Raw genomic sequence first — 27368 nt, 5'->3', positions numbered from 1 at the left:
GAACTGAGTTGACTCGAGAGCCATATATATCTACTGATGCTCCAGAAATGACAATTCAGAAAACCAACACCTCCTCCCACAACTATTGCCAAACTCAAATAAACCTACGATTGCAGATCTCAGGTAGAGTAGTCCACACTGTGAGGTGCCACCCGTTCAAGTACGCTGCGGCTCCAAGGTTGTTTATGGGCTTCCTGTGTATAAAGCTGCCGTCCATAATTCAGATTTCATGCTTCCTGAAATTTCAAGGGGCGTCAAAACTCTGCTCATATGACCCGAACTAAACCAGATCAGACAACCTTAGATCTCAATTAGAATTGCTCATGTCTGGAAATTTGCAAAGGACTGTCCAAGCACTTAATTCAGGAAAGGCTGCTATCATCTGGCCTCACTTGCGTATGAGTTCTCGGTCTTCAGTGCATCATGTTCAGATGGTTCAACCCAAAAGGGTGACAAGGCCACCACTTTTCCAATAATTATTAGAGTCGGAGAAACTAGATCAGCCAACTTGACTTCATCTACGAGATCCTTTAACAATGCGAATACCTACAGAACAAGAAATATTGAGCATGTATAGTTAAACACAGTTTAGTTAGTGAGGGCATATGAGTCAGTACCATTCGTTGTTGAGGGGTAGTGCCGCGCTCTACGGCAACAGCAGGGGTATCTGGTGGAAGGCCGTGCTTCATTAACTTTGGAGCAAGGGATGGCAGTGTTGACAAACCCATGTACACAACTAAAGTGGTGTCTGGATCAGCTGCATTCCCTGCCACATATAGAGGATCTGTCCCACCATTTCTAGAGTGCCCAGTTAAAAATCTGACACTACAGAAAGGATTGTATGTCAAAGAATATCCTGCTAAGCACTTCGAAATTTTTTGAAACTGTACAATACAACATCAGAAAGGAACTAGTGTCTTTCTGCTCATTTATCAATACGAGAGGTGACAGAGCCAAACATTATAGCCTTTTGGCATAGTAGTGCCATTCACCTCACTAAGGCATTTTTTTCTTAAAAAAATGCTACATCATTAGTCACAGAACATCAAAACAAAGAGATAATCAAATGCAGAAAAATAATATTGAACCCCTCTGACTACGCAGCATATACATGTATGGGTCAAGGAAACAGCAAGCACTTTAAAAGCTTGAAGCCTCAACACTACTGCCAAGAAAATCCTTATCCTAAATCAAACATATATGCTAATTGCAAAAATGCATTTGAGGAGGTGTTGCAGCTCCTAAACCAAAGACTGAGCACTAATGGTGAAGTTTGCACAAGAGCAATTTTGAGAAAGGAGTTCTCTATAAAGAGCAAAACCTTTTGGCATGACCAGAAGCTCCATATGAATGTTAGTTAGGTAGAGATGCAAGTGCAAAATACTAAGCTTACCTGGTAGCAACACCTCGATGGGTTAGTGGAATGCCTAGTTCTGCTGCAATTCCTGAAGCAGAAGTAATTCCTGCAGAGGTTTGATCCAAGCAATTCATAACTGGAACCAACCAACACTGCAAATTATCCAGATTCCATAGTGGGCTTATCATACCTGGGATAATTTCAACTCTAATCCCTTGCTGCTGTAAGAAATCCATCTCTTCTCCACCTCTTCCAAAGACCTGAAAGGAATACAAAGTGAATTTAGGGCCTATAAATGTCTTCCAAGGTAAAGGTAGATGCTCATATGCAATGCCAATTAGTTCTCTGATGCAGTAAAACACTGTGTGCACAAATATAATAAATTTTCTAGTATTTTTACTACTTTCCTTGCCTCTGTTGTGTTAAGAAAACAAATGCAATTGCAGGTAACCCTATGACCCCTCTATTCTTTCTGTTAATATGTTATGCAGTTATGCTAATCCCCTTTCATGTACTACCCATAAGAATAGAAATCCTTTTGGCAAAATGAATGAAAACGGAAAATCAAAGAAAATTCCAGTTACTACTATACAGCTTAAATACACGACATCATTTACTGTTCTTCATCGATTTATGCCAGATTATTTCAATAAGAATATTTCTGCATTGATAACTGGACAAGTTAGATGAGGACTGGGTTCATCAACATTAATGTGCAAACTGCAAGCCCAAAACTTGAACGATGCTTGATCTATTTCCATCCTACTAATCTTGTTTATTTCCAAGTTTAAGAACTTTATGTGAAAAGCCATGCAGTAACCTAAAAAGAGGTTAGCTTGGATGATTTTCTGCTTTGAAGAGTGACAAACTACAACCAATATATACTGATGATACCAATACTGGTCAGTATGAGACCATCAATTTGTATGGATTCATTACTTGAAAAAAAAATTAAAGCAGACTAAGAATGGATCACTATCTTTACTCAAAAAGTTACTCAATGCGGATGAACATGATACGACCAATAGCAAAGTTTACTAAGTAGTTTAATGTTTGAGCTAGGCTAGCAACTGGAATTGTCACATGAATTCTCAACAGATAAGTAGGTTTGAAATAAGGATTGACAGATTACCAGAGGATCGCCGCCTTTCAACCGCACCACATTGGCACCAGCCTCCGCAAAGCTAAGGAGCAGCTCATGAATCTCCTCCTACATTGCATCAATCAGCCATCAGGCATACAAATTAGCAACAAGGGGAAGAAAAGGTACAAACTCCTAACTCCTAAACTTAGGCCACCTCAGTTCACTGGTTTTTTAGACAGAAATATGGCATGCTCTGTTTTGCTTCATGAAAGCTATCTGATGCATTGTTAAAATAATAATAATGTACTTTAAATGTTAATTGCCGAATGCACACCCAATTAGCATTTCTAACAGCGTGTATCAATTGATCGCAATTAAATCGACGGCACAGCATTACTCACCTGTGTGCGGCTGTGGTATCCCGCCGTCTTGCCGACGTATAGAAGCCTTGCGCCCTCCCCGACCAAGTCCAGCACGTCGTTGGACACCAGCCGGTCGTAGAGCACCAGGTCCGCGGCCTCGATGGCACGGACGGCCTTGAGCGTGAGCAGCTCGGGGTCCCCGGGTCCCGTCCCGACCAGCGCCACCCTCCCAGGCCCGCCGCCGCCGCCCTCCCCCTCGGCGCTCCTCCCCCTGGAAGCCCTCAGCGCGTCCAGGAGCCTCCGCAGCTCCGGCAGCTGCAGCGCGATCTCGTCGTCCCGGCGGCCCGCCGCGGCGGCGGCGGCGGCGGCGGCAGCGGCGGCATCGGAGGGCGACGACGACGACGACGCGGGGCTGGAGGAGCCGTCGGCGGCGTAGGACCAGGCATCGCGGCGGTAGCGCGAGGAGGAGGTGGCCTCGGTGAAGGGCGAGGCGGCGGAGGCGCGGACGGCGGCGCCGGGGCGGGGCCTCGCGTTCGCGGCGGCGAGGGAGGTGGAGGTGGAGGCGGAGGCGGGTGCGGAAATGGAGGTCGGCCGCGGCTGGAAGCGGGGCGTGCGGACGGCGAGAGCCATGGCGATTCGGAGTGAGGGGCAGCGGGTGGCTGGCCGCCGCGGGGTGGAGCGGCTTTATACGGGGGCGAGCTGACCAGCTGACACTTTTTCTGTGTGTGTGGTTTTGGATTGGCGAAGGGGTGGAGCCGTGGAGGGAGGGCGGAGGGCGGAGCCTCAGCGCTAGTGGGGCCGCAGGACCGCAGCAGGGAGGAGTCGCGGAGCCGCGGAGGAGACGCCCCGACGCCCCTTGGCGGCTTTGGCTGGCCGTGGGGAGTGTTGAAAGGCCAGGTTCAATGAACCACAGAGCGGCAGAGTCAGGGGTCTTCTTGGTGGTGGCGTACAGGCAGCCGGGGCAGCTAGAGCCGCCGCGTCGAGGTGGGCAAGTCCCAGTGGGAGTGTGCCTCCCCGCGCAGGCTCTACGGCCGGTGTAGCGGCGGCGGGTCCGCTGACGCCATCGCAGATGTCACCGCAATAGGACCTCCATTTTTTAGAGATAGGAAGATGGCAACTTGAGTACTGAGCATATTCACATTTTTTTTCTTTTTTTAGATGCTTATTCACTTCGTAGGGCGCACCAACCACTGGATTCAGCTCGACAAACTCAGCTTAGGAATGCTTCTTTGTAGTAAGTGTTTTATCTGCCCAATTGCTTAAAATTCCTATTGTGCAGTGAAAATGTGAAAAACGCTTGGTAAAAACAAACTCCACTAGGCTTTCAACAACACCGACATGAATAGTTTTCTCAAAATATGCCACACAAATATCATCAGGCGGTGCTAGTTATTACACTTCTAGCTTGCCTGGATGCCTAAAAAGGTTTTGTACGCATGCACATTGCAAGACAAAAACACGGTCACCTCAAAAGGCAGAGTTGCAGTCCAAACAGCCACAAGAGCTTTCAGGAAGAACAACATTGTATCATTTGTATTGATTTGTGTAGTACACGATGGAGTATAGCTATTCTAAAATTACATCAGTAAACGAATCTACCATTATATGGTTGAGAAGAAAAACTTCGATGCAACATAAATCTCTCGTGCATTTGTAAACACGTAGGAATGCAAGTCCAACCAGCTGTTACAACTCCCAAAGGAATGCACCGACTGCCTAATTGTGTACAATAACTGGTAAACAGAAAAAAAAAATCTGGAGCATCTGCACTCAGGCGTATAAGCATTCGACATACCTTAATAAGCCTCTTTCTTTCTCTCCAACTGCAACGTGGAAATGAGGCAGCGACTGATCATCCTAGGTAAGACAACATTTCACAGAAATGGCCTTGTATCAAGATCATGTTCCTGGCATTTTTACACCGGTTAAATTTGAGTTTTTGGTGTTTATACATCAGGTGCGTTGACTGGGATAGATGTTAATGCTCAAGTCATATACCTATACAACTGTAATCTTGAGAAGTATAACTGAGCAGAAATATAGACATAAGGAGATGATGATCCCAGCTACAAAATTTTGATATAGACGATTGTTGTCTCTACTGGGAATAAAAGCTGACTTCAAGATGGTTGTTAGCTCAAACACTCTGTAAGATATCTGCAGTATAAACAATGAAATGAGAAATCCTGATGATTCCTTTTCAATGGATTAAAATTCAAGGGTGTTTACTTACAAGAAGGTATATTGCTGTGACAAGCATAAAGTTGAGCATCGGATAACCCGGAATGAAAGATAAAAGCCATTTTGGTTGCCCATTTGGCATGCTAGACCTGTATGAATAATAGAAGTCATCAATAGTTGAAGGGGGACAGAAATCAGCAAGCACAAAAAAATGAGAGTGCAAAGGTAAAAGAAGGCTTTATTCGAAAAATTAAAGGCCGCCTTTTGCATAGTCCATAGCCAAAGTAACATAGAAAAGTTGTGGTTGCATTCAATGTCTCAACAAGAATTTAAATTTATATGTTACAGTTGCCAGTAATGTGTCCTTGTATCAAGCAGGACATCAGAATGGGAATGGATAATAGAAGAGAAAAAACAATATGTCCAGCCCATCTAGGGCTCCAAGCTCATCGAGAGTCAGCAGCGGCATGGGTTCAAGTATTCAACTTCTGCATGAGAAGGCTTCTGAATAGGCGCTTGGCCCAACATGGTTTTGCTCTGTATCATTTTCATAAACAACTTTTATAGCTAAAGTATTGGACCCTATAGAGATTTGGTTACTGCTAGGTGAATGACCTATTTCTGTCCAATAACTAGTATTAATCAGTATGTTTCCACTTACCAGTGAACCCTAGGCCAGTGGAAGATACGATCGCATCTGATCTGTTGTGTTTTACCCATTTCTAATTACCTGATGGCATATTTTGTACACATGAAGTAATTGGTAGTAACTAATAAGCAGGCTAAAATTCCCCAAAATGAAGTTTGTTGGTGATTCTATATTCTGTTTCCACAAGCAAAACCAGCCAAGCTTGTTTGGATCTCAAGATATGGCTGGTTACCTGTTTGAGCACCGGTAGCATTGGTATTGAAGCAATTAATTCGGTTTTATCACAAGAAAAAACATGAAATTTCAACATAGAAATTGGAATATCATTTCATTATAAATCCAAAAGGACTATATTTTAGCCAAAGAAAAAGGATAACCTTGTTGCTACAGGACAATAAAACTTTTAAGTTCTCAAAGGAATGAACATCAACATACTTCAAATTACTTTGGAGTACTTGTACATATGCTCAACAGATTATAAGATGACTACATTGAGATATGGTTGGTCATTGACACAAGGACAAACTGAAAACAGAACTAGGTATTTTACCTGAGCCAAATGTGGATCTGAGAGATATAGGTCTCTAGTGTAATCTTGCCGAGCCAGCTGACAGTAACAAGAAACAGGTTAAAGCTCAGATGAGAGAACGTCCACTATACAAATAAGCATCTTCACTTGGCAGTTAAACATAATACTTACGCAAAAAGAGTCAATGAGGCACTCCTCAGCTGCTGGGTGCAATTACGTAAAGCAATATAAACACTACAAGAAAAACAGTGCCAATGTTAACACTGGTAAGATATTTCTGAAGAAATGCAATACTATAGTATTGATTCTGGTTGGCATTATTGCACGCACGTTATAGGAATCCACGATGTGTAAGGATGGTACTTGTTGTACGTAAGTTTGTCTAGCTTGTAAATATATTCATACCACAAATAACCAGCCTGAAGAGAGGAATAAAAATGGCTAGTTAGTACAACAGTCAAGTTAATGCAGCGTGGCTAGTATAAAGCAGAACGGGATACTCATGGGAAGTGCTACTTACCACCACAGAAGTGGTAACAATGGTTCCCTTGATTGACAACCTAACCTTAGTTTCAGATTCTTCAAGCTTTTCCATCCACCTTTCAACCTGTTTAGTGTTTGGGAATGACAGATCTGTGTTCAGAACCATAGTACTGACAAAAGAAAGATAAGACAAGAATTTAAATGCATGCAGAATTTGTTCCATGCAAATCTTAATACTTACATTTGGATGGAAGTAAGCATAGATCATCCCGATAATCCAAATATAACGATCAAGACCGGATCGGAAATGCCACTCATGCAAAAGGGGTAAGTTCGCTTTTGAAGGTTCTGGGTCTTTGTATCCTGCATTCAACAAAACAGGGTACTAAAAAGTTTATACATACTTCATAATAAAATCAAAATCTAGGGAAACGAGAACTAACCCAGCAGAAATGTAAAAGGCCTCCACAAAAGCTCAAATACACCAGGAATCTCCCATATCAAGATCACCACTAAGAAGCAACCCACAATCTTCATAGCCATCACAGATGGTATCTCGTTGTATTTGTTGAACAGACCAAGGCAACCATATACCATAAGTGTAAAAAGTGTGTGCATTGGGCATATGTAATACAGCATGTAATCATTATCAAGGACTATGCAACAAAAGGCCACGAAAAAATTGAGCCTCCACATCATCTGCAAAGATGTAGTACCTCTCATCAGTGTCTCAAGTGGAAAGCAGTAACAGATCAAGTACATGAAAACACGCTAGTACATAGAATAAATGTGGTTGGATGTCAGAATGGGCACCTGAGCAAATCGTGCCAGGCTGAAGTCTTTTTTAATGTAATAGTACGAGAAGTTTCCAAACCCAGTCATCCAGACATAAGCAGCAATGAAAATGCGGATTGCATTGTAGATTTCTGTGGCAGCGAAATAGTGGTACATTAAAAACAAGACCTGGAAACAGCATATTGAAAAGTTAGAATAAGCTTTTGCCACTAAGGTTGCAAAAGAAATTTGGTGGAAATAATAAAAACAGTATATAGTAAGTGTATGCCTCTGGGGACTACAATACAACAACACAGACACATACTGGAAAAAAAATCAAACAAGGACAGTTTTATTGACAGATGTTGAAACTTGGAAGGGTTGGAAGGTAAATTCCTTGACAATAGGCATAATAAAGCGCATGCCAGTTATCAGTTAAGACTTAAAAAAAGAGAGGAATCAAAACACTAACCTGCATCCAACCTTTCCATTCCTCAGTTTGATGGCGGTTAAGGTAGAGTATGGATTTCCCTGAAAATGCTGATTTTTCATTGTGTTTCTTAAGTGAAGTCAATGCTGACGCTATGATGAGAAGGATGTACAGAAATAGAAACAGATCACGGTTGTAACTCTGGCAAAGTAAGACAGAAACAAGTGATGATAAGAAAACAGTATTTGATGAAACATGATCACATATAATATCTTACAGTAATGCAGTATATAATTATACCATTTTAGCCTTTTTAATACAAAACTTATGAAATTTTTGAAAGAATAAAGTGTTTACTAGAAGTGCTTAAGCAGCGAGATTATGAAACAATCTATCTACAAAAAAGGAAAAGCTTTTTTTGGTGATTAATGTAGGACATGACTTGTTTCACTTTTCAAACCTGTTAGAGAACCAGTGTAAGATGATTATATAAGTTTCTTTTCATCATGTTTAATGAATTGAGAATATATGATGCAGTACATCCAACAAAGATGAATATTTGAACTTTAATGCAAACAGACAAGAGGCACATAAACTGAGATACAAATTCACATCATAAATGTTTCGGTATTAGAGGTGCATAAGCCTGAGAAAAGCTATGACTAAGCAAGGAGTTGTCAAGTATACTTTAAGAACAATCTTTACGACCTAAGTCATTGGAGTTGGTGATGGTGGCATGCCTTCTATCACCACCACTCTGCCTCTATACTTGGTCTTATTTACCCACGCATGCCCCTAAGTCTGATTATTAGGAATTTACTCACTATCTTATTTCATCTGCACATTGCAATAAGTATGTACGTATGACACCATTTCACATGATCTATGTATGCGCATGTAATTTTATGATTTATTGTGTTGTGCCATTGCAATGCACGGGCAATTTTGCTAGTAAATACATAAATGAATGGGTTCATAAATGAAAAAAAGGAGGTAAAGTGTGCAGATTTGTCATGACATAATTTGGAAAATGAATGGAATAATGTTAGTGTAAGGAAATTCCATTAAATCAGGACACTATCAGTACCTTCTTGCTTTCAGGAAATGTGTTTGTCCGGTCACAAACATAAAAGTAAACCAGCACAATGCCAAATTCAGCCCTGTGATACAGTTAGCCAGTTAGGGCTTGTAAATATCATTAAGTAATGTTTACAGAGGACGGAGCTTATTCTAAAGGTTCTTACATTGCTCTCATTACGGCACGGTTTTCAAGAAGAAAGGACTCCTCCATCGTTATAAATCTACAGCTCATAAAATTGGGATGTCAACAATCTGAATCACATGGCGTGCAATCATTAATGACATTCTGTTACTCTGTCAAATTACCGTATAATTTTTGTTTTCGTAGACATGTTCCGAAGCATTGTAGATGGGGATTTTGATAGGCCTCCTTCAAGCAAAACTGCCTTATCATCTTCTCTGACAGTTTCCTTTTCCAAATTAGAATCAGCATGACTGTGAAGGATAAAATAATGCATGAGTAACAGGAAGTTAGGGCGACAGTCTTTCGACCTTATTCCAATTCTAAGCTTGGAGGATTTTTTAGAAGGGACAATTTCAATTTCAGTATCTCTGCAGAAGCTTACACTTTAATGGATGACGATTTTCGGTATTCCAAGATTTCTGAATAAATCCATGCAATGAGAACAGGGAACACACCGAGCAAGAATGACACCTACAAGAATGGGCAAACTGGTGACTTGGTGAGCTCTAAGAACATTCAACACATACTGCTACAGAACCTAAACGAACTGAAGTTTACAGATCATAGATGAACATAAAATGAACAACTTAGATGCTGTTTATCTTTTGGCAAACCATTGTCCACTGTCCAACTTTGATCCTACAATTACATCCATCTCCACTGCATGTGTTAGACTTCTAGGCTCATTTTTCCTTTGGGAACAGGATTGGTTACTTTGCTGGTCACAAGCCAATGGATTTGCCAATTCAGCATACTATTTCAATTGTGTAATGCTAGCTCAGGTCACAAGCCAATGGAATTTTACTATCTAGTATCTACAAGTAGTACTATACCATTTATACTGTCAAATAGAATTCTGGTCATGCTTTTCAGCAATAACTGAACATTGATTGAGATACGCAGAAGTTAACCTGTAGTAGTTTTCCTTTTACCATCCCAAAGTCAAGCAATGTCAAGGATGCAGACAATGATGGGACGAGCCAGACAGCCAGTAGGTGGCTAAATAATGCACTTGAGTGCTTGGATGTAAGCTTTGTAGATCCTATTTCAACCATAGAAGCATTTGGCCTCATGTGCAACATACTAGCAAATCACTAACTTGAGATCTAAGACACCTCAAAGGGAACAAAAGTCTACAAAAACCTATCATGACAAGCTACCAACCAGTGGTTACTGCATTTGCTGAGGAGGGTGGGCTTCAGCCTTCGAGCCACATTACAGATGCAGATTTAATGGACAACGCTAAGAAAAAAATTGAAGTAATAATCACGCAGTGGTATCCACAGTCTATCCAACCCCTAACATTCCAAAAACCTCTCGAACCGAGCTCATCACAAGCGCCACCGGGGTTGGGGAGGGATGAATCAGCAAAACAGCACCAACGCTCGGCAGCATCAGTGACGGGGCCGTACCTGGCCTGGCGTGACGGGGCCGAAGACCTCCATTCCGCCAGGAACTCACCCCAGGAGCTCGACGTTGCCGGCCGGGATGAGAGACGCAGGACCCTTGCTGGAGTTCGAGATCAGGCGCTCGGGGAGCGGCGCCGTGGCATAATATGCCGCCGGGGGGCAAAAGGGGGGGGGGGGGGGGGGGGGGTTTGCTGTTGGGCCAGCCGGGCACCGGGCCGGTTGCTGGTCCCGGGGGCAGAGCGGGAGTGGGAGCGCGATGAGGAGATCTGAAGCAAGCGGATGCGGTGGGTGGTCGACGTCTGAGGCCGGCGGGGACGGGCGCAGGCGGGGGCCTGCCGGCAGGGGAGGCGGTGAGGAGGGAGTGGTTGGAATTTGGTAGGCTTTCTTCGGAGACTTGAGACTGCTGTCTCCGCGTACGGACGCTGATCGCGCCTTGTGTTTGACCTGTTTGATTGTGATCGCCTCGCGGGGTTTGGGAATTGGGATTTGATAATTTAATCTCCGGAAGTGCTAGCGCCGGACGTCCGATAACATTGAAAAATAAATATCAAAATATCAAAAATCAACACTTGCAACACCAAGAATTACAACACCTTACGTGTATGAAACATTCCGAATTGCTTCGTGCAATATTCAAAACAGATAAATTGCAACAACAAAAAAAACATCTCTTACACCATTGCAACAACGAAAGAAGAAGAGACGAAACAGAGAAAACAACTATATGCAACATCACGAATAAGTTGGTGCAACACCCGATTGCTGGCAAGTCACACTGTTGCAAAACAGATGAAACATCAAAAGTCACCGTTGCAACATCCAAAAATAACTATTGCAACACCATAAGGTACCTATTACAACACTCAGATCCACAACAACCAGCCTACCGCCGAAGGTCGTCCATCATGACCGCCGCCCGATCCTTCCCCGCTCGGATCTCGCCGGGGTCGGGGAGAGGGCCACCGGATCCGGTGCAAAACAGATGAAACATCAAAAGCCACCGTTGCAACATCCAAAAATAACTATTGCAACACCATGAGGTATCTACTGCAACACTCAGATCCACGACAACCAACCTACCGCCGAAGGTCGTCCACCATGGCCGCCGCCCGATCCTTCCCGCTTGGATCTCGCCGGAGTCAGGGAGAGGGCCACCGGATCCGGGGTGTTGGGTGCTCCCGGTTGGTTGAGGATGCCGGAGTGGGGGGAGGGGCGCCGCCAGGGTAGGGGACGAGGTTCCCGGAGTGGAGGAGCGCGCCACCGCCGGGGTGGATGAGGAGGACACCCTGGTGGGGGAGGGCGCCGCCGTTGGGGTAGGGGACGAGCCTGCCGGGGTTGGGGAGCGTGCCGCCGCCGGGATGGATGAGGAATACGTCGGGATGGAAGGTTGAAGAAGGAAAGGGATGGGAAAAAAATGGTAGCGCTTGCAACATCCAAGAATCCCTACTGCAACATCGTGAGATACCTATTGCAACATGGCCGCCGCTCGATCCTTCCCCGCTCGAATCTCACCGGGGTCGGGGAGAGGGCCACCGGATCCGGGGGCGTTGGGCACCCCCGATGGGTGAGGACGCCGGAGTGGAGGAGGGGCGCTGCCGGGGTGCGCGAGGAGGATGTTGGGGTGGGGACGAGGTCGCCGGGGTGGGGGAGCGCGCCGCCGCCAGGGTGGGCGAGGAGGATGTCGGAGTGGGGGACGGGTGGGGGACGAGGCCGCCGGGTGGGGGAGCGCGCCGCTGTCGGGGTGGACGAGGAGGATGCTGGGGCGGAAGGTTGAAGAAGAAAGGTCACGGGAGTAGGATGGGGAAGAAAAAGAATGGTGAAAATGGATAGATAGGAAACGTCAGATATTTTTGGAGCGTAACGTCCAACGCGTCCGGACGCTCGGACCGTAGCATTACCGTTTAATCTCAGACGTGCGGGTTTGGTGCGTTGGCTGTTGGGAGTGGCGATCACATTTCACATCTGACCAAATAAAGCGACCTAGCACGACTGAGTTCGTTCCAATCCGTAACGCGATGGATGATTGCAAGATCCTGTCGGAAGCTTTTGGAGAAATATTACGCGGGTGTTCCCTATCATGCGAGTTAGCTCAAAACATATTAAACTTCTCTTGCGGAGCCCAGCCCCTACCTGAAACTCAAACCATCTCCCTATTATGCTGTTTGCCGTTAACAAGTTTTAGCTTCGAAAGTATCTTGTGGAAGTATGCTCCTCAAAAAAATGCTCTAGCCTCTGTGCAATGCAAGTACTACGTAGCAATGTGCCAATGCAGCAGCTTGGGCCGTTTGTCCTTGCGCTCTCTCATTTTGGGGCTGTCGGCGGGGCCAGTCGGCCCGGTTTCGCGCCCACACGTAGCCAATCCTAGCCCAAACATTCAGCCCACCAAAGCCCACTGGCACCAGCATTCAAGCCCAGTGACAGGGTAATTACCCGAGCGGGCTAGACAAGCCCAAGGTAGCAATTCCCTCATTCCCTGCGTGGTTTGCTTCCATTGCGAGCGCGAGGGGGGACGAGAACGGGAGGGACGAGCAGTCGCCGAACCACGTGGACGTGGTGCTCTGGTCTGGTTCATTTTCATCCTCTCCATCTAGCTCAGTGACCGCACCAAATTTCCATGTGCACGGCTGTTCTCTCATCGTTTTGACCAGTCGTTGGACCCAGGTACGCCTGCGGCGGCCGGCTGACCTTCACGGCCCATCCGATCCCACCACCATGCGTCGTGGCGCACGGCGTATTAGGGTGGTGGCACGAATAATTGTTCTCCGCTGGCGAAGGCAAGGGCGCGGACAAGTGTAAGGCCTCGGCGTGCACGTGGCGCACCAGTTTGTTGACAAACCCCGTGTAGCCTAACATGCCCGCATGTGCCTCGCCGCTCTGCACATGCATGCGTGTGTGCTCGCAAGCTCGATCGGGTCAGTCAGTAGACCCGTTGGTGCTACTCGAGCCTTTGCTTGCGCGGGATTAGAGGAGGGTGCGGCCGCGGACCCTTACGTGCCGTGACGGGGTCGAGCAGGACAACCTGGCCAGCCGCTAGGGTTAGGCTACCTGCACGCGCGCACATCCATGTCACCGTCAGTATGGTTGGTTGGGAGGCCGCAGGGTGCCGGGTGATGTGATCTCTCTCCGCGTCGACCGATCGATCGAGGTCAAGTCGCCGTATGGTGTGGGTACGGGCCTATGGGGGTAGCCTTAAAAATTAGGCGTCGAACTATGTGGCCGGAGCGGAGCCGCAGCCGCAGCCGTCGTCCCCTCTCGCGCGACGCGGCAGCGGCGTGTACGGTCTCCGGGAGGCACGCGCGGGGTGGGGTCAAATCGGAAGTGTAAAGTTTGCATTTTGTCATAAATGCGCAACTGTAGTATTTCGTTTGTTTTTGTGAATTATTGTCCAAACATTGACTAATTAGACTCAAAAGATTCGTCTCGCAAAGTACAACAAAACTGTGTAATTAGTTTTTAATTTCGTCTACACATGTACCGCAAGTTTGATATGATGGGAAATTTTTTTTTATAATAACAATAAACAAGGCCGTGGATAGCCAACTAGCCATAGCCTCCCGGGGTTTTGGTTTACGGCGTCCGCGTCGGACTTTTTTTTGACGGTGCGCGCGCACGAGCTGTTTGTTTGCATCTGCCCGGCGCGTCGTCGCCCTACGACTCGCATCAGGGAGGACGCCGCGGCATCGGCATCACGTGCGCGCAGGTGCGGGCGCGGCTGATCGGCGAGGCCACGACGACGGACCTGGCGGAAACGTACAACGCCACACATGGGTCAGGCAGGCGCGGGCCGGGCTAGTCGGGGCTACAAATTAAAGCTCTGGCTTATTTGTTGTGGTGGCTATCTGATCTCTTCTGGGACTGGAGGCCGGGTCGATCAGGCCTGTCGCTTGCAGTCGCAGAGACGGTACTGTAGCTCACTCGTGCGATAGGCTTACGATTTTCCATTTTCTAGATAATGTTGTAATTCTACGCCGATCCTTAAAAAAGAAAAGGTGTGCGTATTGATGGTTGACACGACGTCCATGCGCTCCTCGTCCTCATGTACATACAGCCCGGTGTGGTGCATTATTGACAATCCTAGTACGATACCATCTCCCGGCTACACGTAGCCGGTTGACTAGGCAATAACAGCCTAGCAACGGGCTGGCAGTGGCAGATGCGCTGAACGGGGCCAGGCACCCACATGCCCCGTTCCCATCCCCAGCAAAACGCCGTAAAGCCAAGCCGCTCTCGGCTCTGAGCTGGGAGTAACAACAAGCTCTCCTCGCTCTGCTCCGTCTCTCCGGGGCGCGGCGCGGATATATAACCGGGGCCAAGCGGGCGCGGCACTTGCACAAACTCATCATCCAGCTGAAACACACGCACCGGTAGCTAGTCCGGCGGATTAGCCATCGGCATCCGGTTCTCCGCTCTCGATTCCCACCACCGCACACCTGTGGATCGATCTGTAGCTGGCCCCGAACCCCGGGCATGGACCACCACGTTGCGATCCTGGCGGTCGACCAGGAAGGGATGGAGAAGCAGAAGCAGAAGCAGCAGCAGCTCGTGTGCGAGCGCGGGCGGCGCATCAAGGCGGCCGCGGAGCTCGGGCTGGCGCGGTCGTCGCGCGGCCGGCAGTGGGGCCGAGCGCTGGGGCGCCGCGCCCTGGCCGTGGCCTCAGCGAAGGATCCCTACTCCTTCGAGCCGGTGACGGCGCCGACGACGGGCGAGCACCAGGCGCAGAAGAAGGCGGCGTCGCCGGAGGAAGAGGAGGAGGAGGAGGAAGAGGTGGAGGAGAAGGTGGCGCTGCTGCGGCAGCTGGTGCCGGGCGGCGAGGACATGGCGGTGGAGGGCCTGCTGGAGGAGACGGCCGACTACATCGCGGCGCTCAAGGCGCAGGTCGGCGTCATGCGCGCGCTCGCCTGCCTGCTGTCCGGCTCCGGCCTCGACGAGCTGACGGAGAAGCCTGCCGGCCTCCTCACGCCGGAGAAGTCTCGGTGTCAGTGAGAACGAGCGCGCGGGTCCTTCCTGGCCTGGGCTTTTCCTCCTCTTTTCGAGTAGTGATCTGATCGAGCTTCCTCACCGGGTTCCATTCCGCATCTGTGCAAGTCGTTGGCAACAGCCAGTAGTCGCCACTGGGCCAGACGCCGGAGGCCAGTGCAACACATTTTCGTTGCGTTGCTTCAATTCGAAGCAGCACATTTCGTTGTGTTCCTAGCGGAAAATGTTACAGCATTTTTGTACGAGGGGGTGGAGAGAAAGGAGCCATGGATCGAGCACGCTGGTCCTAGCGAACTAGGCTAGGCATCAGTTGATCGGAGGCTCGCTCGGGCCAGGTGGCTCCTGTAAATATTATGAATTGCAGGAGTACTTTTTTTTTCCATGCTCGTTGTTTTCGAGGTACTTTTCTCACGTGGAGCAAGTGGGAGAGAGCGTGATGGATCCTCAGCGTTTGGTTCCTTTGCTTATTTTTAGCACGTGTCACATCGAATGTTTAGATACAATTAGAAGTATTAAATGTACACTATTTACAAAACCCATTACATAGATGGAGGCTAAACGGCGAGACGAATCTATTAAGCCTAATTAATCCATCATTAGAAAATGTATACTGTAGCAACACATTGTCAAATCATGAACTAATTAGGCTTAATAGATTCGTCTCGCGATTTAGCCTAAGGGTTCTGATATTAGTTTTGTAATTAGCTCATATTTAGTCATCCTAATTAGCATCCAAACATCCGATGTGATGGCTAAAGTTTAGCCCCTTTCTCCCAAACACCCCCTAATACTATCAGCGAACTGTGTAGTGCTCGCCGAGCAAACCCACGGCCACGCTTTAGAGGGTGTTTGGTTCCTCCCCTAAACTTTAGCCCCCGTCACATCGAATATTTAGATACTAATTAGAAGTATTAAACATAGACTATTTACAAAACCCATTACATAAGTGGAGGCTAAATGGCGAGATGAATCTATTAAGCCTAATTAGTCCATGATTTGACAATGTGTTGCTACAGTAAATATTTGCTAATGATGGATTAATTAGGTTTAATAGATTCATATCGTCGTTTAGCCTCTATATGTGCAGTTAGTTTTATAATTAACTTAGTTCTTCTAGTTAGTCTCCAAATATTTGATGTGACACGGACTAAACTTTAGCTCGAGAAACCAAACGGTCCGTTATTCACAGAAACACACTGCAGTCTGTAGGTCGATATCGATGCAGATATTGCCACGATTCACGTTGTCGAAATTGCTGGTGGCAGACCAATCGACAAGTTTCCTCTAACAATGTTACGAAGGTTTGGATGGTCTAAGATCGCATATAACGGAATATTATCCTCTGGGGCCAAAGTCAACGTATTCTTCTCATTTTTTCTAAGAAAGAATATAAATCCTGAAGTAGTCCAACATGCCAACAGGCCCAATACGCAAAAACCCAGCCAGTGCAAGCCTTTAGGGAGACAGGCCCACTGACCATCGTACCCCGCCGTGGGCTTATGGGGCGCCACACGCACGAGTCCTTCTGCAGCAGTTTTGCCTGCCGTGCATCTCTCTCTCGGAAACGCGTCAAATGCCCCCGCGCCGCTGCCTGTGCTGTTAGATCAAACGGTAATGCTACGACGCGGGCGTCCGGACGCGCGTCCTCCTTCCGAACGTTCACGTGGCATGTTCGTGTTCATATATTATAATGAAATCTTATCTGAAATGCTCCCACCTCCCTCTACATCTCTTCTCTCTCCACGCAGGAGCTTGCTACGGGCAGCCATCATTTTTGGGCTGCGGCCTCTCTCCGAGTGGGGGCTCGCTACACGTTGTTGTCGCCTTGTCGCCGTCGGCCCCGGGGAGCTGTAGTGAACCAGTCCTCACGTGTGGGTACTGGTGCGGCTCCATAGATCCGAGGTATGGAGGTGCTGCTTTGGTCATGGATAAGATAGCATCGGTCGATCCGACACCAGCTGAATCTTGCAAGCGTATACTTCAAGTGTTTTAGATGTTTTAGAAAAATGTTGCAAGTATTTCATGTGAATGTTGCAAAGTAGATCTAGATGTTGCGATGTTGTATATGTTTCACACACATGTTGGATGTTGCATTTTCAATGAGAGATTTGAATGTTCCATGCAACACGAAACAGATGTTGCGGCGAATTTTTTTCCTCATCATCAACAAATGGCTAATAATTTTTTTCAACATGTTTTTTGATGTTGCAAACGGTGATTTTCTATGTTGCAAACTTTTATTTTCTATGTTGCAGACGTTATTTTTTAATGTTTTGATGGACCAACGGAACGTCCGATGGGAAGCTTTCCCATCAAACGTCCGGGTACAAGTGACGTCCTAGATCAAATGCAAGGCGCCCTGTTGAAACTCTTATTCATGCCCACATTTTCATGCACTAAAGCAATATTTAGATAGCTACGAATCTGTAGAAATCGTGTTCTGTATTCAATATTTCGAACTCTTTTGTACAAAAGAACAAGAAACTTGATAGTTCAATTGCAAGTACAAAACCTGTGATGTTTCTACTTTCTATCTACTCCTACGAAAAAGGTAAAAAAGAAAAAGGACAGAACTAAAGATACATTGTGGTTAGAGGACAACGGGGCAGACACTCTCAGCGCCCAGATCCACCCCTCTCGCCGTGGGGCACGACGCCAGCAGGCAGTGCTCCCCGGCCGTCCCCCACCAGCTGATGTTCCGGTTCTCCATCGACAGCGTGAAGTAGAGCAGCACCCCCATGAACGCCACGCCCGCGTCCAGCGCCGCCGAGAGGATGTAGTTGTATCGCTCCCACCACTTCTTCCGGTACCGGAACACGAAGAAGTTGAAGGCGATGCCGATCAGCAGCCATGAGTTGTAGTTGACGGCGGTCGCCGGCGGCATGCTGGCCGTCGCGCCCATGAGTACCGGCAGGTTGATCATCCGTATCCAGCGCTGCCCCGGGAACGCCTTGTGGAGCCCGTACACGATGGCGGGGCCCGCGGCGCCGACGAGGAAGGACCAGTTGAGCGCGCCGTAGTTGCCCAGCGCCCCGAAGATGCGGCGGGGGCCGACGAGGCCCCAGATCACGGACGAGTCGAAGAAGACGCGGTCGCTCGGGCACGTCCACGGGCTGTCCGCGGGGAGGAGCGCGTCCTGGCAGATGTTGGGGATGGAGCCCAGCAGCCAGTACGCCACCGCGAGGTTCACCGTGCCGGCCACGATCGTCCCCACGAACTGGACCAGGAACATGGACTTGGGGGGTATCTTCATGTAGTGCCCGAGTTTGAAGTCCTGGAGGAATGACACGGCCTGCGACATGCTCATGTAGCCGTACACCTTGAAGCAGACATTGGCGATGGGCTTGCCGGGGAGTATCAGCCCGATGACGTACTCTGACAGGACGTTGAGCCCCGGCGTCTGGTTCGTCGTCGCCGTGATGATGCTGACTGGCAGCGTGAACACGAAGGCCATGGCGCAGGCGAAGAGCAGGCCCCACCAGGGAAGCTGCACCTCCTCCTTGAGGACGGTGCAGAGGATGAGCGAGACGGCCACGGACAGCACGAGCAGCGAGTAGAACCACCAGCCCGGCGCGTCCTCGTAGTTCTTCTTCATCAGCCTCGTGTGGATGTCGGGCTTGTCCTTCTGCGACGCGCGGAAGCGGCGGTAGATCTCCTTGCTGTGGAATAGCGCGACGTGCGTGACGGTCGCCGCGATCGCCGCGAAGCTGAGCCCGTACGTTAGCGCGAAGAGGGTGCTCATGTTGATCCGCCCGCGCTGCTGGTACGCGTCCATGTCGATCTCGAACCGGTCGTTCACGATCGCGTTGATGTCGTAGCCCGTCCCGTTGAACATGAAGAGGTGCGACGAGAAGATGGGGAACCTCCGGGCGTTGTACAGGTCGAGGCCCCAGTAGGCCGCCGGCACGATCACGTACATGAAGAGCACGAACCCGGCCAGGATGTTGGCGGTGGCGAAGAAGGGCGACACCAGCGGGCTGAAGAGGAACGACGACACGGCCGTCCAGTCGAGTGTGAAGGCGCCGAGGCCGAGGCCCCTCATGCCGGACCCCAGCTGCTGCGCCGTGACCGATTTGGAGAAGATCCAGCAGACCCAGGACACGGAGGTCAGCGTCGGGAACAGGTAGCCCGGCACGGCGTACCACAGGAAGCTGCAGGCCAGCGCAACCAGGAAGAACTTGGCCCGCGACGTCCTGCGCGGGCCGCCGCCCTCGGCCACCCGCTGGTCGTCCTCTTTCTCGTGCAGCGCCCGGAACAGGGACACCTGCACGAGGGTGCCCGGCCACCACATGTGCGCCGGCTCGACGACGTACTTGCGCATGAGCCCCGCCCAGCCGTACCCGAGCACCTGCGTGGTGGTGATGAGCAGCCACGCGGCGAAGAAGGAGATGGAGCGGCGGTAGAAGGCGCGGATGATGTCGACGATCATGACGGCGTAGGCGGAGCCGTTGCCGAAGGCGCAGCCGGCGTTGGCGAAGATGGAGATGAGCACGTGCTCCTTCATGTTGAAGGGGCCCGGGTTGAGGCTCCACTCCCCGCCGCCGAGGAGCGCGGGGGCCTTGAACTTGCGGGTGGGAAGCACGCGCGCGAGGAAGTGGCCTAGCGGGAGCGAGGCCACCTGCACGGTGACCTGGGTCACGATGATGGGCTCGGTGCGGTAGGAGAAGAACTGGTTGAGGAAGCTCATGAGCACGCAGGAGAGGAGCCCTAGAGTCCACATCCTGAATGTCCACACCGGCAGCGTCGGGTCGTCGGTGGCCGGCACGGTCATGCGGACCTCCTCGATTGGTGAAGCCTCGTCGTCGTCCTCCTCCCCGGCTCCGGGGATCACTGCCCCGGGGCCACGCTCGACGTCGTCTACTATCTGGACCATCGTGGTTGTGGTCGTGGACTCGTACGCGTGGCTTGTGTTTGGTAAAGCGTTTGGTCTGGGACGTGGCCATATATATAGCGGCCGGCGGTGGCGCAGGGCGTCGGATTGAGTTCGAGCCGGACTTGGGATGTCGGCATAGCCTACTACTCGGAGACCGGAGTCCGAGGTGGCCACGGCCACGGGATATCGTGCAGTGTCCGACCTGACCTGATCGCGGGCGCGTCAGCGCACTTGTGGCACGTGATGCGAAGCTCCTCAAGCGGCATCATCGTTCCCAGGGACAGCAATCCAGGAGCAGGATCGCGTGTTGTACTACATGTGGGATCATACATTAGTTTTCCCCATATATCCAATAATCTGAAAACCGAAGGAGGTGATTTATATGAGAAAATGATCAGTACAATAATATATTTTTTGAAACACAACTACTTTTTTGCGAATAACACAAATATTATTTTATAACTTAATACTCAACATTTTGTATATCTCTCATTTTTTATATGATTGATTTTCGTTATTTTGGTTGATTCGAAGTTTTATTTTGGCTCAACGTTTTCTAAGTGTTGATTTAGCATTTTTATAGAAGCAGATTTTTAGAGACCAAATATCCTTCCTGGGCACATTAGCAAGGTCAACCTTGTTTTGTTCACGTTGATAGAATGATAACCATCGAGCCATGGTGTAGTGGCTGCAAAGGGATGGTTCAGTTTTGGCCGGAATCTTAGATCATCAAAGTTGAGTTCTCGACTACCAACTTTTCTTGTACCTTTCGGAAGATTGAGTCAACTCTCTCAGTAGCATACAACCATATAAAAAGACCTAAGTCTTTGAAAGCGCATCAGGTTCTTATTAGACCGATACAAATTAGATGGGGACGGTTCCCAAACACCTCGGTACCTCACCGTGAGGACCCATCCGAGATTCCTACCGCGTGTAGACATGAGCGATCCAACGATGCCTGTTCGAGCACACGATCCCCTGCCTGCAAAAAGGTTCAGCTCGGCTCTCTCAACAGCCCAACACCACTGGCTCGGCTCCTAGATGAGATGGACACCGCAGCTTGGCTCCAGAAACGCGCCCATTGTCCCTCATTGTCGAGGTCGTGCGCTGCCGGCGCAGTTGCCTCCTTCTGCGCTGCCATCTCCCTCAAGGCCTCAATCGATGGCGCAATCCCTTGTCCTTTGTCGTCCCTTCGTCCGCCTAAGGTTCAATTATTCTTTATTTTCCTGATTTGCTCCAAATTGTTTTTTTCCTGTTAGACCATAAATGATTTCAGCTCCAAAGTTGGAACTTTGGCTGCATGATTCAGTCATTTAGTTTCTGATATTCGACTGTGTGGCTAATTATCAAGTTATCTTAGATTGCAAGTAGAAATTCTTAGGTTTTGACAAATATTCTGCTTATTTTTACGGTTGCTCACAGTTATCGAGTTTGCTTAGATCTATTTAGGTTGTTTTTATCAGCTCCTTGGTTGTTCCTAAGCACTCACAGTTATCAAATCGTATCATTTTGGTAGATCTTGCATGCTTTTATTGCTTTATATATGCTAGGTCCGATAAATCTTTACTCTTGCCCCTCGTATTGCTAACCGTCGGACCCTTGACGTCATCATGCTACTGTTGAGAGCCGATGCTTTGGTCGGGTCTTATCCGTTTCTCTCAGAAGCATGATGACGTCATTGAACCGATAGGAGTGCGTGCAAGGTCTTGGTGCCGCAAACTTGTTTGGTTAAGTTAATGGGTCGAAGTTAATGTCCTCTCATCATATTACCTTGTCTAAGTTCAATTACACGGTCATGACATTGATTATATTTTATTAGCTTAATTAGCTTGTAAGTGGTAGGCAAGAGGTCCTAATTTGCTATGTTCTAATCTCTTAGATTAATAGATTAATGTCAATGCACTCTCATTCGTGTTACCTTGTTTAAGTTCAATTACACTTATCAAGACATTGACGAGATCTGTTAATCTATTTGGTGTGCGCATGGTTAGCAAGGGCTCTTTCTATGGCTATTATTTTGCGATGCTTTATATTAGCTTGTCGGATCATATAGCCAATGGTACATGCCATTAATACTTTATTTCTTTACACTGCATGATTATATTGAATACCTGTTTGTTGTAGTGTTTATTCCAAAAACGCCTACCCATGAGTTCGAAAGGCTTCATCGCCGATCGGCTCAGGAATTTAATGTTTACCTGTCAATTTTCAGGTCAAATTGACTGGCACGCCTTGCACCACTTGCGAGCCGATTTGGAGCCTGCACTAGAGTTAAGCAAATCTCCCAAGTCCTATGTGTGGTTCAACACAGAAGCCTGATGTGGCGGATCCACTTCGGATTAGCTTGATTTAACATGGTTAAGTCGCCTAACACGCGACACTCATGCATTAGCCAAGTTAACACGAAGTGCCGTCGGATTTCATCCGATTTAACCACTTGAACAGGACCGAGTTAGCAAACTCACACGAAGGTGAGCGGTTCCAGAGAATACAACAAGTCCACTGAGTTAAACAAATTTACCATTTAGTTCAACAACAAACGAAATCAGAGTTTTTACAAGGTTCCAAAAGGAAACAACAGAAGGCGAAACAACAAGCGGAAGCTACTTCGTCGGGGTCGGACATTCCTGGTGAGGCCAACCGGGACGTCAGTGATCCCTCTCCTCGCTGTCCGAGGAGGGATCCCACTCGACCGTCCAACCCGGAGGGAGGTGGGGCGGCCAAGTGCCACCAGAAGAGGACTCGGGAGCAGCAACTTCACCTGAAAAAGCAAGCCACCACAAGTCTGAGCTACTAAGCTCAACAAGACTTAACCGGCCGGGAGTAAAACTACTCCAACTCTTCTAGACATGCAAGGCTCTTTGGCTGAGGGGTTTGTTTGCCAAAAGCACTATGTAGATCCTGATTTTTCAAAGTTTTAGCTCAGATTCTAGGTTCATTAACCGGTCTAAGTTGGCAACTTACTCTAAGCAAACATAGAACCAACCAAGAGGTATATATATATATATCATCATCAAGACCTTGTCATCATCAGATTCCCTTATTACTCAGGGTAGCATAGCGATCAAGTAGTCTCAAACTGTGAGAGGCAGACGAATCGATTCGAGTTCTTTAACCATGCATGGTGAAACTAACCTCACAACATCCGCGCACCACCGAGGGTCGCTTCCTGTGTCGGTTTTCCCCATCAATTCCCTAACCCGTGTCGGGCCCATTTACTCTGGTGCAATGTTCCACAGACCCGGCCTCTGCCGTTCTATGACCACACTTGCCACCACGTGCGGCCGCAGGGGAAACTCCGTTCCATGGACAATGTGGCGACCGCTCACGTCTAGGTTCAATCCGGTACTCGGCTTCCTCATCCCATAATAAGTATGAGGTTAGTATTTTCAAACACTTGATCATGAACACCACCACTGTCGGGCCTTAACAAGTTCCATAGACAGACGGGGCGATCATCCGACCACCAAAGAGTTAACCAAAACCCTGCCCCGTCCATCATCCTTATAGTTGTATTAGAAAGGAAACAACCAACTCCTACAACTCGCGAGTGACAGGATATCACTCGGCTTTTACCGCTTTCCTATTTAAGTATAGCAACTACTCGGTCCAACAGCTAGTGTTCAGATCAGGGAACTAAGTCATGCATCTACGGTTTCAAACAACACCTATATGTAAATGCACAAGACAAGACGGAGAAGGCATGCGCAAGTTTGGGAAAAACTGGGGTTCATGCTCCGGGGCTTGCCTTCAAGCGAGGAAGAAGGGAAGGGGTCTTCTGCGGGGGCGGCTTCGCCTTCTGGAAGCGGAAGCTCTACTGCAACTTCGTCTTCTGGTGTCGGGTGCAGCTCGTAGAAGCCATCAGCGAGATGCAACTCTACACAAAATGCAATGCAAGGGGTTAGTATTTAGACGATTATTTCAACAGCAACACTTGCGAGTTTTAGCCCAGAAACTTTGTAGCAAAGCTACGGAAAAAAGTGGGGAAGTATACTTAGGTTGGTGGAGATCAAGATATAAGGGTCGGATGGAAAGGAACTTATGATCTGACCCTTAAACTAGAGGAATAGATGTGCTGGGGGTCCTCAGACTTAACGTAGAGAAGTCCTTAATTTTTTTACACATATACCCTCAGGTCAAGGAAAAAGATACAGCCGAGCCCTCGGGCAAGGCGGAGAAAGGGTCGGCGAAACAGATAGGGTCGGGCGAGATGGAGAAAGGGGTCGGTTGGATAGACAGGGTCGGACGAGGCGGAAAAGGGGTCGGCAGCTTACCTTCGTCTTACAGGTGAAGCTTGGGGTCGGGAAAGAGCAGACTTGGGCGGAGGATCTGGAGCACTAAGATTTGCAACGGCGATGTCCGGCGGTGCTTCTTGTGGACCACAAGAAAGCTCTTGCACAGCGCGGAGGAGCAAGCGGCTGGGTGAATTGGGGAGAGCGGTGTTGAGCGGAGAGGAGAGCTTCTCAGGAACTTAGGCGGTAGCGCTTGGAGCATGAACAGAGAGCAAGACGGGAGGGCAGCGATGGCGGAGGGGCTCTGGCGGGACTATGGCATTCCCTTTTATAGCTGCACGGGAAGAGAGAGAGAGTTGGAGCGGCACGAAGACCGGGAAGAAGCGATGGAGTGCGCTGCCGGGATGGCGATTGAGCAGCGGTGCGGCGGAGCAGGATTTCGAGGATGACACCGGTGGTCATTGGGCACCGAAGACAGGGCGGCGCAGGTACGGTTTTGCCGGTGGTTGAGATTTGGTGGAGGCGAGCGTCATCGTGCGGTGGATCTGATGGAAGTGACCGGGGAAACGACGCTACAAGCGAGGGCGCATAGGTGAGAAGACAGGCGGGCCGCGGTTGCGCGGGCGAGCGCGAAGCAACAGAATGTCGGGGGTGCAGCTCTGACAGGGCGGGAAAGGAGCTGTCGCGGCCGTGGTCGGGGTTAGCGGAGGAGGAATCGTCGCGTAGCGCATCTGGGGTGGCGCGACGGTGGAGAGGCGGTGGAAAAGACGGGAGGCATCGGGCTCTGCAGCCGGGGTCCGGCGGGGTGATGATGGGCGCGAGCCGCGAGGTACTGCAGAAAGGGTAGCAGAGGAGCTTCTGCTGCGATTGGGGAAGGGGGCGCGAGAATCCATCCGGTCGTGGCCGGCGACGAGGCGGAGCGGCGGGTGTGGGAGAAGTTGAGCCACGTGGTGGAGAAGCTTTGAGGCGGGCATGCTACTCGAGTGCGTCTGTCTCGGAAGATCTGGGAAAAGATTTTGTGGGTGCACCAGTCAGTCTCGGTTGGTCTACTGCTCAGATTGAAAAGAGATACTGTGGTAAGACTTAGAAGGATCTGGCGGTATGGGTTTGGGGTCGGCAGGGTCGGAACTGGGAACCAGCGGAGAGGGGTCGGATCTGAGGGGTCGGGACCAGGACTGAGGGTGAGCACTCAACTCGGGGAAACTGAGAGGGGGATTAGGGACTCGGAGTTGATTAACTCGAAAGATTTTGGGTCGGTCGTCACACCTGAGGTCCAGATTTTGCATTAACATGCTCTTGCCCGGTGGGACCAATAATCAACAAACATCATTAGTGCTTGTTGTTGCCTCAACTTCAATCAAATGGATGACGAACCTGGTGATAATCAAGGTGATCCCAAAGCTACTAAGGAATTTACTCCTGTTGAGATTACCCTGGATAAGCTTGATGAAGAGCAAAGGAAAGAAGTTGAGACTACAGGGATCAATATGTGGTAGCATGTCTGCAATCATTCCGTCTGAACCACAACAAGGCTTACAAGAAGCATCCTCTCCCAGTGCCAATGCTGCCCCCCCAGAGATGAGAATGTGGTGATTGAAGAAGACGACAATGAGCTACAATCTAAAGTCACTACAATGGTCAACAATGCTCTAATCAGTCCAATTGGGATATTGACAAATGAGATTTAGAAGATGATCCAGCAAGTTGCGGATCATTACGTCACCAAGTATTCATACAAAAGGTATACGACTAACACATCTAGCTACGGTGGTGGTGCACCAGGTTCATCTTCCGGACAGCTGACGGGGCAGCCTACGGTCAGTCCAACTATGGGCCAGCCGATTAGTCAGCAGGCGTTAGGGTCAATTCCTTTAGGAACTATCCACCCTCAACCGACATCACCAAGACAGCCAGATTTCACATCTAATGGTACTAGAGTCTTTGATACTCGTCAGTCTCAAGCTATGGATGGATTCATGCCTCCAGCTTCCCCACATTTGGAAGAAGGGAATGGACAGAGCAATGAGGATTGGGCCGCAAAGATTGCTGAGGTAATGAAGAATCAGTTTGGCTTGAAACCAAGGGAGCAGGCCTACTTGTACCAGTGCCCATATCCTGGATGGTTTGATCAAGTGGCGATTCCACATTAGTATTGTATCCCTAGCTTTGCTAAATTCTCTGGAGAAGATATCATGTCTACAGGGGAGCACGTCAGCCGATTCTTGGTTCAGTGCGGAGAAGCAGCCTCCATGGATGCACTTAAAGTACGGATGTGTCCGTTACCACTGACAGGTCTTGCTTTCACATGGTTTTCAACATTGGCGTCCAATTCCATTAATAGTTGGGAAGATTTTAAGATGCTGTTCCATAAGCATTACTATGTGGAGGCTCAGAAGATGAAGCTGACGGATCTCATAATGATGAAGCAGAGAAACGGAGAGCCCATGGTTGCATTTGTCCAAAGGTTTAGAGAAGTGCGCAACAAGTGCTATAACATGTACTTAATCGATGGACAGTGGGTGGAATTGGCTTATCGAGGGTTGATAGACCCTACCAAGGAAAAGTTTGCTCCTCAGGATTTTGATAGTCTAGCACATCCGGTGCATAAGGTTTCGATTCATGAGAGCTGATTCCAAAGTTCACGCAGGAATAAGTATGAGATCTCCAATTTCAATGCGTATGTTTCATCTGATGAAGACTCTGATGCAAATGGAGAAGTCAGTGTTGCAGAGTGAGTTAGAGCAAAAAGCCAATTTCATGCCCA

At 48.7% G+C, this 27368-nt stretch overlaps 4 protein-coding genes across 7 annotated transcripts; 1 reads left to right on the top strand and 3 right to left on the bottom strand.

The window, feature by feature from the left end:
* Positions 1 to 4: 4 nt before the first annotated feature.
* On the bottom strand, positions 5 to 3579 carry LOC101764083 (uroporphyrinogen-III C-methyltransferase). Its single transcript, XM_004969188.4, has 6 exons — positions 2843 to 3579; positions 2490 to 2567; positions 1548 to 1617; positions 1394 to 1463; positions 618 to 825; positions 5 to 546 (listed from the first exon to the last, which is right to left on the bottom strand). The coding sequence occupies exons 1-6, from the start codon at positions 3431 to 3433 to the stop codon at positions 379 to 381; spliced, it is 1185 nt and encodes a 394-aa protein (XP_004969245.1). The 5' UTR covers positions 3434 to 3579; the 3' UTR covers positions 5 to 378.
* A 175-nt stretch (positions 3580 to 3754) lies between these two features.
* LOC101763687 (protein REDUCED WALL ACETYLATION 1) lies at positions 3755 to 10676 on the bottom strand. 4 transcript variants are annotated; one of them, XR_001164101.2, is made up of 17 exons: positions 10526 to 10676; positions 9496 to 9584; positions 9236 to 9364; positions 9094 to 9150; positions 8937 to 9009; positions 7892 to 8050; positions 7459 to 7608; positions 7089 to 7344; positions 6887 to 7008; positions 6683 to 6769; positions 6493 to 6581; positions 6334 to 6396; positions 6184 to 6240; positions 5037 to 5133; positions 4802 to 4960; positions 4599 to 4710; positions 3755 to 3890 (listed from the first exon to the last, which is right to left on the bottom strand). XR_001164101.2 is itself a non-coding variant. In XM_004969187.3 (16 exons), the coding sequence occupies exons 1-15, from the start codon at positions 10556 to 10558 to the stop codon at positions 4802 to 4804; spliced, it is 1620 nt and encodes a 539-aa protein (XP_004969244.1). In that variant the 5' UTR covers positions 10559 to 10676; the 3' UTR covers positions 4290 to 4710. The 4 variants fall into 4 exon arrangements, 2 of the variants coding, with proteins under 2 accessions (XP_004969244.1, XP_022682246.1); XR_002677669.1 differs by lacking the exon at positions 3755 to 3890 and adding an exon at positions 4290 to 4519; XM_004969187.3 differs by lacking the exon at positions 3755 to 3890 and having other exon boundaries at positions 4290 to 4710.
* A 4071-nt stretch (positions 10677 to 14747) lies between these two features.
* On the top strand, positions 14748 to 15881 carry LOC101763280 (transcription factor IBH1). Its single transcript, XM_004969186.4, has one exon. The coding sequence runs from the start codon at positions 14990 to 14992 to the stop codon at positions 15503 to 15505; it is 516 nt and encodes a 171-aa protein (XP_004969243.1). The 5' UTR covers positions 14748 to 14989; the 3' UTR covers positions 15506 to 15881.
* A 2208-nt stretch (positions 15882 to 18089) lies between these two features.
* LOC101752614 (oligopeptide transporter 4) lies at positions 18090 to 20372 on the bottom strand. Its single transcript, XM_004971968.1, has one exon. The coding sequence runs from the start codon at positions 20370 to 20372 to the stop codon at positions 18090 to 18092; it is 2283 nt and encodes a 760-aa protein (XP_004972025.1).
* Positions 20373 to 27368: the final 6996 nt, after the last annotated feature.

The sequence above is a fragment of the Setaria italica genome, chromosome V (assembly GCF_000263155.2).
Source record: "Setaria italica strain Yugu1 chromosome V, Setaria_italica_v2.0, whole genome shotgun sequence".
In the NCBI taxonomy this organism is placed as follows: Eukaryota; Viridiplantae; Streptophyta; class Magnoliopsida; order Poales; family Poaceae; genus Setaria; species Setaria italica.
This window is presented reverse-complemented; position numbering and strand designations above follow the sequence as displayed.